Raw genomic sequence first — 12,298 nt, forward strand, 5'->3', positions numbered from 1 at the left:
ATGTGATAACCAATCGATAGGGAAAACCTGTACACCTGCCAGGAACGATCCTCCACCACACACACAGCACACAGACACACAAATGAATAAATAATAAATTAAAAAGACCACCCCTTTGTCACCTTGTACATTTTACAGACCCCGATTGCCATAACACCTCTCTGCTATCTGATCAGCCTCAGTCAAGGTCACAGATTACACAGCCGTTTTTCACAGCAGATGCCGAAAGGTTGTTTCTGCTTTCTATCACTGGCACATGGGAGTGAACTTAAACTGGACTAAGATGTGTTGCTTTCGTATATACAATCAAAAACAGATTGCCGGGCTCAAAGTTCAGCTTACCTGCTTGTTCTGCAGCCCTTCAAGTGTATGCACATCAGCGGTTTTTAAAAAAAAAAAAAAAAAAAAAGGAATAACATGATCATGGCCTTTTTGTCACCTAGTCATAACCTGGGTTAAAAACACAGGTGTTACTGATAACAACGGATGGCCTCTGCTGCGCACAATACCAGGACCCTGAAACTGCAAGCAGCTCACTGGAATACCGCCAACATTTACTGTATTACAACTGAGATCGACACGGATCGAGGGACGGATGTGATAACAGTTAAAAGCTCCAGACACCGGAGCGGAGCAGGTGCGCCTTGAGCTGAGATTGTTCTGTTTCAAGTGGAAAAACCGTACTTTCTTTTAGTTCATTTTAATAACGGGCACCTTGAGAAACGCCACACTTTCGGTCACTATTTTCTGACATTTTATTAGGAATGATTAATCCAGAGAAATAACAGCTAGATTAATCAGCAATTAATAAAAATACTACTCCTACTGCTACTAGCCTCACTTCTTAGGCTCTTGAGCAAACTCTTCAACCCATAAATATCTTATAAAACCCCCAATTCTTTTTTTTTATTTTTTTTAACCCCTTAAAAAAAAAATTTTTCCTTTGGCTTTTTTTTTTTACCAAATTTTTTCCTATTTTTACAATTTAACTTTCTCTCTCTTCCTCCCTCATGTTCCGCAGCGCCTAGAACACTGGCTGGTCTTGCACAACTGGGTACTCTATTGCCCTTAGGTGTGCTGTGACCACACCATAAGACCAGAAGACGCTGCAGCCACAGCTTTTTGCATCCCTCTTTAAATTTGTGTGTGTGGGGGGGAGGGGGGGGAGGCAGCGGAATTTCAGAACATACTGCTGCTTTGGAAAAAAAAAAAAAAGTGGGTTTTCAAAAGATTTATAAAGCTCCAAATTAGGACCCAAATGCCACGCGGTTGGAATAATCTTCCTTCTCAGGCAGCAATGTGCTGCAGTTGAGTGGTTCACTTTTTTACTGTAGGAGTAAACAGGTGCAGGGAGGCCTGGGCGGGGGGGGAGGGGGTGAGGGGGGAGGAGAGCCTAGTTATGGGCGGGGGTGTAAAAAAGGAGAAAAAGAGAGAAAAAAAGGAAAAGCTTGCCTAGTTTGATTGCGAAATGTGCATGGGTGAACAAAAGAGTTACGAGGGGCAGTGCGTTGGCTATCACACTCTATCACGCACTCCCCACGGAGTGCACGGCTTGCAAATAAAAGAGAGGACGGCATGTCGGATGTTCGGGGATGAAATGTGCGGGAGGGATGGGGATCGGAAACAAAGGAGGAAAGCGGTTGCATGCGATGCCTGGCATGAGAACAATTTGCGCTCCCGGGAGCCAGGAGAGGCAAAAAGCATGGCCATCGCTACCTTGCATAGTTGTGCGACGAGCACTTCTTATCCTATCCCTTTTCTGGCGCATTCGTTGCTTCTGAGTTTACCAGGAGCCCCACCGCCTGCTTTCAGTCAGCCGAGGAGGAGAGAAGCATGATTAAAACACACAGCACACAACAAAAAAAGAGCAACGAACTTGAATGGTGGTGAGAATGTTTTGTAAAAAAAAAAAAGAAGAAAAAAAAAGAAGAAATACAAACATGACACCAAAAGGCTCTCAGCCCGAGCTCGCTCTCATGCGGAGTAAACGGTACTATTTCTTTGTCGTGCTCCACAGCTTTTCTCTTCATCAGGGGCGAAAAAGCCTCATGTTGTGTAGCATGACGCTAGCCTCTCCCCCCCCCACCCCCCCCTCTCCAAACCGGCTACCGTAACCCCCGCAACGGTCCTCTACCGCGAACCGGAGAGGACGGGAACGCTATCCTCGTGATTTTCCGCCATCCCGCTGTGTTTTGGTGAGGATGAGAAGAAAGCAGAGGGAAAGGATGCTCTCGGGCTGAGGCAGCGAGCAGGTCCCTTCGCTCCCTGCTGCCTACGGAAGCCCGGATGGTTCAGAATCTCGTTTTTTCTTTTTTTCTTTTCTTTTTCTTTTTTTTTTTTTTGTCCTGCTCGTCTCATACCAGGGAAGGTGGGGATTTGATAACCTACTTTTCTGTCATGGACACACAGGGAGATAATAATGTGAGTTTTAAATAATGATTTTTGTTTTTATTTATACTGGATTTCATAACAAATAAATTGTTTCATAGGGCAGGCAGACAAATAAATACACATACAACTCTCCACGTTATACTTTTAGTTTTAGTTTTTCTCAGATTATTTTTTAAACCTTTGATGATCATATTTTAAAGGTTTGTATGGTTGCTCTATTTTTTTTAGTTAGTTAGTTAGTTGACCAATTGATCATTGGTCTTGATTGACTAAGACTATTTTACTGCTTAGTCCTGGCATCACAATGATATTCACAAATATGGTTTATTAAAACTTTATTAAAACTTCTAATAAAAAGCAAAGTTTGTTTATATTGTACTTTTCAATGCAGATGTTAAAAAGTGCTTCAATAGGAAAGTTATGTACAAATGCGTCTAAATATACAGACATTAACAACCCTACCTTAAAAGTGTTGTTTAACACTCTTCAACTTTAAACATCAATTTCTAAATGTGTTCTGTGACATCTTTTACATTTTTGTCCTTTTTATCATCAGTTAACTTAGTTGACTAAGATGATTTATATTTTACATTAAGTTGATTGTTTTAAATGGTCTCATTAAAATGGGAATATACCATTGGTCATTGTTAAAACATGTTTAAATATACAGACATTACACATGCTAACTCTACCTTAAATTCTTTTTAAAATGCATATGGACACATTTTAAAGCTTTGTAGTTAGCAGAGCTGCCCCCTCTTATTTAATTAATTGACAAATTGATTAGAGGCTCTCTGTAGACAAAGACATCCTTAATCTTTGTTGAATTAGTTTATTAGATTTTAAGATTGTATATATTTTAAAATAATTGTCTTATGTACTTCTGTGAAGTGTCTTTGAGTGTCTTTAATTATTCAATTATTGTTTAAAGAGCATGGTCTCTTTAAATGGGAATAAGCCATGAGTGGAAAACGGTTCAAAAACATCTGGCGTCACAATGATATTCACAAGTGGTCTTAATTACTGTATATTATGGGGTCTTCTGCAGGCAACTGCAATGGGACAATAATATATTTTAAAAAGCATAATGCCCAGTTTCAGATAGATAAATACCTTATACACTAATGCTATGATGTGTTCTTTAATTTCACACTATAACCTTGCAGCTACACAGTTAAATATTATAGCAGATATTAGCCAGTGTGTACAGCACCAGTTCAATCAGGAAGACAGATTTTGTGGTTTACTGCTCCATCTAGTGGAAGCAAGTAAACACAGCAGGAGGCAAGATGAGTGTTGGTGGCACAGGTCATATACAGCAGTACACACAGCACTGTTTAGGACACAACACTGACAAACCCACAAGATAAACAGGAATCTAAATCAGAAACAAATCCAACAAACCTTGATTGGAACATTTTATTTTCTCAAGGACATTTATGAAGCCAGAAGGACGATCTGTTTTATTATTGTACACAATGTCAAAAAAAACAATGACTTATTCTCTGATCACCATCACATAAACATAATGCACACACGGTACCAACTACAGTCACTGAAAGCCCGGGGTTTGGTGCAGAGCCTGGTTTACCAAAGGAATATCTGAGTTACATCTCGGCTTAATTAAAAACCATCATCAGGGAAAAGACGATCTTGCGGCTTTTGACACCTTTGGGAGGCTAGGTCTGGATATATTAAAGACGATCCAGTTTCCCCATGTAAAGACTCAATGTTTATACTCATTCACGACTCCACGAGAGGGTTGGAGGGAAAAATTACAGGAAAGACGATTTACAATTAGCCGTGGTCTGTCATCTTAAGTTGCGGAATGATGCATCAAGAACAGAAAGTGTTAGCAAACGTGTTTCCGTACAAGCATTTTGCACTCGGTGCCCACATCAATTTGATTCTTCTGTCAGCTGGCAGCCAAAGGTTCATAAAAACAATCTGTTTCCACATTCACTTGTCAGCATCAATAGGAAACAGCCGAAATGCTGCGCAGCTACCAGCTGATAAAAAAAGCACATGCTTTGATGACAAAAGATTTAAATGATGGCTTTGCTGTGATGTAGCAGGAGTCTAATTTTGTCATTCAAATTGCACTCTACCCAAACACACTAAGACTAAGCTTTACACACACACGCACACACACACACTTTAAGGAATGTTAGAAAATAATTTGGGAACACAGATGTTAAGATGAACATTCAAAACGAGACAGTTTAATAAAAAATAAAGAAATATGAAGATTTGTAGAATGTAATTTCTGTGTAAAATAATGTAAAAACCTGTATCCATAAAGTCGCTGAATATTTAATGCAGTCCATAGTTTTTACCCAGAGTTTTGGGAGCCAGATCACCTGAGAGAACATAAAATCAAAGTCAAGAGGACCAGTCTACACAAAATTATTAAGACCTCTAGAACAATGACTGCGATGCTAGAGCAAATATTAAATATTATTACCACTAAGTGTAAGGTACTACTAGAAATGTAGGTGCTCTCTAAAATAAATCCCTCTTTTCTACGATAATAAGGTTGATTAGCGACTTGAGAAGGAGGATAGAAATGTTGACTTTGTTCACTTGTAACTGGAGACGTTAGGTTTCCTCATGCTAAGGTCATCTTTGTTTCCTTGAAAGCCAGTTAATGGTCTCTGTGCACAACACTATGGACAAGGGATCTCTTAAAGTATTCTGCGAATCCACAATCGTTTGGTTTCCTTCTACTCAACACTGAACAATCCACTTTTATATCCAATTCCTCCCTGTAAAACCTCCTGAAAAAGGATCAGAAGACTCTGGGGAAAAACAAGGAAGTTGTGGCTGGCATAACATTTTTGGAAGTAAGGAAATGAATGACAGGTTGACATGTTTAGAGCAGATCTGCTGCTGTGATCTGACACTACTTGGCCTCCCAAAGAGCACGTCCAGCTGTCGGGATGACCTTACTTTCCACTTCACTACTGTAATTCAAAACTTCACTTCTACAGCAGGAGGCCTGACAAATACTGTATTCGGACCACAGCGTGGATTAAGGACCACGTGCTTATTAGCAAAGAACAGTTACAAAAACAAAACAAACAAAAAAAAACAAACCCTGACAGACCAGGCTACAATAATAAACACAATGGTAAACACCCTCATGCTTCACAGGAGAAAAAAAAAAAAGATCACGTGTCCAGCATACACACACACAAATATTTTCAAATACTCTAGTGTAATTTTTAACTCATCATACATCCAAGAGTGAGCAGGAAAATGTCATTAAAACCCCAACCTGTATGAACCTGTGCTTGCATTTTAAATCCTTGCAGTTCTCTTTACAGCTCTCAAGACTACAGATTGGCTGGCCAGCTAAAATCCATCACAACATTCTGCTTGTATTGCTCATCAAGCTGAACTGTTGAAGAGAAGCAAGGTTCGGTCATTAATTTCAGGTGCAAAAATGCACACGAAACACTGCCATCTGGTGGGGTTTTTTTACCAGATTTCTTACTTAACATTCATGTTTCTATCAAGACAACACAGTAAGGGGTGTGTGCGTACCACTCTTGCACGAATGATGGTTAAAAACAATACCAGGCAAATAGAGACATTTAAATAATTTACGATGTATTTACACAATAATCCATCTTATTTTCCAGCAGTGTCTTTTTCATCTTCTCAGCGTGTGAAGGCATCTTCTAGTCACCCATCTTTACTTTTGACGTCTGACGGAGAAAAAAAAAAAGACACCAGTTATTACAGACTTTCATATACAGAAACAGGTTGAATCATCACATCTACACAACATAGATCCATCTACACTTTTGTGAAAATAATTACTATCTCTGCAGTGACATGTGTCATAAGTCTGCAACAAAAGGCCATTGTTGCAGCCATGGATAGCTTCCTCGTCTGAAGAAAAGAGAAAGATTGTGAACACAGAAAATGAGCAGCTCGTCTCATTCACCTGCAGAATGGCCACAATGACACCAAACAGGCCAATTGCACTGCCGAAGATTTCCACAATGAGGATCTTCACGAAGAGGCTGGCGTTCTGGGCGTCTGCCAACGCCGCTCCGCTGCCCACGATGCCGACACAGATGCCGCAGAAGAGGTTGGAAAAGCCCACAGTCAGACCGGCTCCAAACATGGAGTAACCTAGTAGGATTGAAATCAAATGAGTCAGAGACTTCCATAAGTAGTTACATTGGGACTGGCCACATCCTGATTTAAGACCATAAGAATTAAAGTTGTATACAGACCATATCAAGCATTCAACTTGGTACCAGACTGTCACATTATAACGCAACCATTTTTTAAATATAAATTTGGCCTCTTCCATCCACCTCTTTAATGCACAGATTAAAAATATGCATTATAAAGTGAATGGAAAGACATGTACTGTCAACATTACATCTATGTGTTAAAAATGAGGGGGGAAAAACGCACCCTGGATACGGCAATTTGAGTGACAATCAGCAAATTCCAGGTGCCGTTTAATGTTGAAATTGTTGGCATTTTTAAGATTGATTTTCTTTAACATCTGGCATTCAGTAGCTTTTTGTCTGTTTTCTTACCAGCTTGGTAGTTCCTTGCCCCGATGGTCTCAGGGGTTGTTCCACTAAAGTTCTATAAGAGGAAAGAGATTCTTTTTAGAATAAAACAACCACAATTTTTGTCACAATCACATTAAGCGTATTTCTGTCTCATATGTTTGATACCAATGTATGTACTGTTCCCTGTACAGTGCTCCCGTCTTTAAAGACAAAATGAATAACGGCACAGTTTTCTTGATCCAACAATAGAACTGTTTATTGCTTACCTCAGCCATGTTGCTGATTACAATGGCCATGATGATCCCATAGATCGCTACAGCTTCACAGAAAATGATGCTAGAGGGAGGGATTAAAAAAAAATGTAAGAGAAGTAAATAAGATGATTAACTTTATTAAAATAACAAATTAATAATATAAATACACACAGAATACAAAATACAATCATATATATTTGCTTATAGACATGCAAATACAGAGAGATGGTGGAGTGATGGGCTGCCTCGTAGCGGCACTCTGGGAGCAGTTAGGGGTTCAGTGCCTTGCTCAAGGGCACCCCAGCCAGGAGGTGAACTGGCACCTCTCCAGCTACCAGTCCACACTCCATACTGGACTTAAACTGGTGACCCTCCGGTTCCCAAGCCTACGGACTGAGCTACTGCCGCCCCAGTGATTGGCTTTTAACCTGGCAGCTTGTTCTCCCGAGTCACTACAAAGTGCTGCTGTGGACTAACAGTAACAAACTGTGGTCATGGATGATTGGTGAAACTGTAATTCACTGGCTATCATGACAAGCGCTCACAGATACTCATTAACTAGATACAATGAGGCTAATGAGAGCAGGATGTAACACTTGTATAAAGCTGCAGTTCTACTTTAAGAAACTTTTACAGATGTTTTGATATCGCTTTCTGGTGTTAAATGGCTATTACATGTCTCCATGAGGAATGCAAGTAGTAGAGGTTAAGCATTACTACAAAAATATGATTTTTAAACCACTTTCTTCATTCAGCAGCAGTATTCAACATTCAACTGGATAATACTACACAGCTTTGCTTCAGGTGGGAGGGAAGAAAGGATTAGTTTACTAATCTCAAAGAGAAATTGCAGTGGTACAGCAGATACTTTCCACAAATAATCACAAAACAAATGGAGGTAGGCGAGAAACAGTATGATTAAAAGTCAAAATGATATAACTAACTAAGCCTACTATACAGTAAATATAATATGAAAATATAAAGCAGAGGAGAATTAGATTTATTATTTCTCAATTTCTGTTCTTGCATGAGCCTACCTGACCAAATTCTTGGTTTTGATGCGTGGAGCCTTGACACCACCTCCAATAATGCTTGAACCAGTGATGTAGATCCCCCTAAAAAACAAAAACACCAATCAGCGAGATTCCTTCTGCATCATCCAAGAATTTTTGTTGCACAATCCAAACACCCTGTAAAAAAGTTTCTCTTTAAAGAGATATCAGTGATTTGTGTCGATCCGACGTGTCATTTGTAAATGTAATACAGCTACGTTACGTCAGTCACTACACAGATACAACATGTCTGGGCCCCAACACACCAAGCCAACAGCGGCTGAACTGCGTTGTGAGCTGTGAGCTGCTGACAGTCGGCTGTAGTCCTGAACCATTGGTTCTAATTGGCCCTTATCTCCTTCTGTTCAGCAAGTTCTGCTTGTTGAATCTGCATCAAGGGAAGTCAGAGAGAGCTCTCTGAGCGGCTGCATGCTGGTGAATCAATTATTTCACCCATCCAGAGCAGCTTCTCTATATATTTTTCATCTCAGAATAATCTATATCCACTTGCAAAAGACCACAGGTTGACAACGGCAGAGCAAAGCTTTCACTGACAGATGCATCTTTATTTTAAATAAGAAACATTCTCAGTTTGTATTCCAAGCATACAATTAAACAGTTTAACCAGCTTCAATGGTGCAAAACATGAGTTGGCTGGTTTATTCTGTTTGTCTCTTCAATGGACAGAAGCATCTTGGCAGTCTGCAGGACGTCAGCTGTGGGTTTTACAGTGTTTAAGAGTAACTTTTAACAGACGACTTTAGGCGACATGAGGTCTCGGTCTCAGTCAAGCTTCTGTAAGTCAACTTAGTTTGTCAGGGTCCCTCTGAAGCCAATTGTAAAAGTGTTTGTTGTGTTATGTCGTATGAGTGTAGCTGACATAACTTTTTAATTCACCACTTAATTTCAAAATCTAAAAAGAGACTCCATCCAACAGATACTCAGGAGTGTTCCTGTTCTGCTAATTCTAAGATTTTCCAGTTCCATATTCCCACATGATACTTACTTTCCTAAGTGCTTCAAGAAAGAGGAAATTATTCTATGAAAGACCGGTGCATTTTAGGCTTTAAAGTACCACTATCTGTGTCTTACACTGCTTTAAACTGTGTACTATGTTAAGTACTCACCAGGCTGCTCCCACCACAGACAGAGAGATGGCCAAGCCAATGCCCAGACTGGCCCACATAAAAGGAGAAGTCTCTGTCAGGAACCTGCAAGCAAAGAGGTACAGCTGATGAAGTCTACTTGCTTTGTGACCACCTTAAAAATGAAATTTAAACGTGTTATAAATGGCAGCCGAAGATAAGATAAGAAGATAAGATAAGATTTTAACTTAAACAGTGTACAGAGAGTGACCCAGACTCACACTACAACAAAAAAGAGGGCTGGTTTTAAACAGTAGGTGCAGTTAGAATTAATGAGAATCTGCTTCTATACAGCCGAAAATCAAATATATATTTGTAAGCTAAATGCAGATTTAATTCAAATGCAAACTCTTATTCTATTGTTTACAGTGGTTAAATCACTTAACTATAACTCTAAAGGAAGTCAAACTATACTTTCCCTCGTCTTTTATACTTCCATATAATAAAAAAGGTTGACTTTTGAACAGTCATGTGAAGACAGACCCTCCTAACAGTAATGTGCTACACTTACGCCTTTGTGAAGCACTTTGTATGTTGTTTTTTAAAAACACAAACAATAGTTATATTGATTATTCTGAATAGCCAGAAACGATGACCTGTTGTAAAGTAGCATAGCAGTATTCTTACAATTGTGCAATCTAGGAAAAGTCACTGTAGTTTTGGTACAACTTTTAAACAGCCCAACATTTCGACATCTACTCTCCGCAAGACAATAGTGTCAATATCAAAGCATTCAACTAAAGAAGTGGACTGACTTCAAATTAGGGCTTAAAAAAATGATCATTTTCATTATCGACTAATCTGTCAGTTCTTTTTTAATTAAATCGTCAGTCAATTTATTGTTTTTTTTTTTACATAAAATGCCACAAAACAAAGAATCACAATTCCTAACATCACAAATCCTTAGAGTGCAAAGTTAAGTCTTTAAATAAATAGTTTGTTTTTGTTTAACCATTAGTCCAAGACTAAGATATTTCACTGATGATCATACATGACAAAAAAAAAAAGCATTAAATACTGAAATCCTTCACAAAACAGTTGCCTATTAAACATCTTTCGTTCAACTAATACCTGTGTTATTCTGACAGGTGACAGATGTATTACTGAAGAGCTTGTGTAGTCCTGTTTGTGTTTTGAGTCCACAATTAAATACAGTGCAGCCCAATGATGCTCATTAACCTGCACACAGTAACTTTATGTCCAGATTGCTTACCATGCCACATCAAAACGGAACCCAAGGTCAAATATGGTATAGCAAATACCTGTGGAAGTAAAACAAATACGTTAAATTAGAAGTGAAAATGAAAAAAAAGTCAGCCTTGATGCTCATTCACAAGCTCGGTGTCTGTGAAAGAGAAACCCCCTTTGGTACAGACATTGACGGTATGTTCCTGCGTTAATAACCCGAACCATGTGTGTAACAGAGTCACATTCAGGTGTTAAAGTCACGGAGAGAAGTTGTAACTTCGGTGTGATAGCTCACTCTCATGTGAAAACTGCTGCAGTTCCTGTTTGGGGCCAAATCCCTCTCCTGTCTACAGCTAACCAGCTAATGTTGCTCAGCCAAAATTAATAAATAACACTGAAAGAAGAGCAACCCGAAACGCCACACTAACTTGCACTAAATAAAGTATTTACTAGTAAACATAAACGGCAAACACCGTCGCCTAACCTCTGATATTTAAGCAGTATCGCTGACATTAGCTTAGCTTAGCGTAAGGAAATGCTGGCGAGCTGAAATATAAAATACATGCGATTTCGATTAAAACTCAGCTACAAATAGTGTTTTTGGCGTCTTTTAGGGTAGTAAATACTATCATGCATGGATGGCGTTGTCTTTAATTGGCATATTAATCTAACAAATAGTAGCTGGGGGGGGAAAACAAAATGGAAACATCCGCAGCCGCTCTCCTCCCAGGATTTAGCCGGGTCCCTGAATTATAGCTGTCAAACGCAAAACGGGTGTTTTACCACGAAGAGAAGAACAACTTGTTACAACGGCTTTGTTGCATACCGGTAGAAAATAGATGATTTAATTCATTACGTGCAACATCATGACAAATATTCAGGGGAAATATAACCTTACCGACGATTAGTATGGTACTCCAGAAGGCCAAAGTGACCCCCGTATACAGAATAGCGTGTCCGTCCATCATCCACTCTAGCAGCATCTATCCGGCCGTCTAACTGCTGGATCGGCGAGATCTCCTCGGCTCAAATCTAAAAACTTGACGCCAGTAGCGCAACGATAGCGAAAACAATACAGTTTAAAGAAGCGCTACCAGTCGATGGAGGAGAAGGAGCATCAAAAGGAGAAGCTGGCCAGTGTCAGCTGATCCAGCTTGACTAGCATGTGACCGGGAGGAGGAGGAGGAGGAGGAGGAGGAGGAGGGGGGCAGTTTGGGCTGCGTTCAGGTTCATTTATTCTTCCTCCTCTTGCGGGAAAGGGTTCACAACGAAGGCGTAAACAGACAAAACATGTTTATTTATTCGTTGTAGTCAAAGTTACAAATTAACAATGATTCACAATGCACTATACACAGAATAAAAAAGGTTTGAAGCTAAATCCTTGGAGATGTGAGAGGACTGTATGAGTGAGAGCTGCCTGCAGCGCCTGTAGCGGCCGCTAGATGTCACTGTTGTAGTTGTGAGTGAGTCACGACTGCAGTGTGTTTTATTTATTGGGATATTATTGGAGTGTAACAAAAGACTATCTAGGAAAAGTCACTGTAGTTTTGTTACAATAATACTGTCTGTTTGGTACAACTTTTAAACAGCCCAACATTTCAACATCTACTCTCCGCAAGGCAATAGTGTCAATATCAAAGCATTCAACTAAAGAAGTGGACTGACTTCAAATTAGGGCTTAAAAAAATTATCATTTTCATTATCGACTAATCTGTCAGTTTTTTTTA

The 12,298-nt window shown here is 39.5% G+C and overlaps 1 protein-coding gene across 1 annotated transcript; it reads right to left on the reverse strand.

The window, feature by feature from the left end:
- Window positions 1–3,796: 3,796 nt before the first annotated feature.
- Window positions 3,797–11,732, reverse strand: atp6v0b (ATPase H+ transporting V0 subunit b). The gene is made up of 8 exons (XM_035670639.1): window positions 11,470–11,732; window positions 10,597–10,645; window positions 9,366–9,449; window positions 8,224–8,301; window positions 7,199–7,268; window positions 6,954–7,005; window positions 6,344–6,534; window positions 3,797–6,101 (listed from the first exon to the last, which is right to left on the reverse strand). Exons 1-8 carry the CDS (start codon window positions 11,552–11,554, stop codon window positions 6,075–6,077), a joined length of 636 nt encoding a protein of 211 aa, XP_035526532.1. The 5' UTR covers window positions 11,555–11,732; the 3' UTR covers window positions 3,797–6,074.
- Between the last annotated feature and the right edge of the window lie 566 nt (window positions 11,733–12,298).

The sequence above is a fragment of the Morone saxatilis genome, unplaced genomic scaffold, assembly GCF_004916995.1.
Source record: "Morone saxatilis isolate NCDOM2014 unplaced genomic scaffold, NCSU_SB_2.0 Contig23, whole genome shotgun sequence".
NCBI classification, from domain to species: Eukaryota; Metazoa; Chordata; class Actinopteri; family Moronidae; genus Morone; species Morone saxatilis.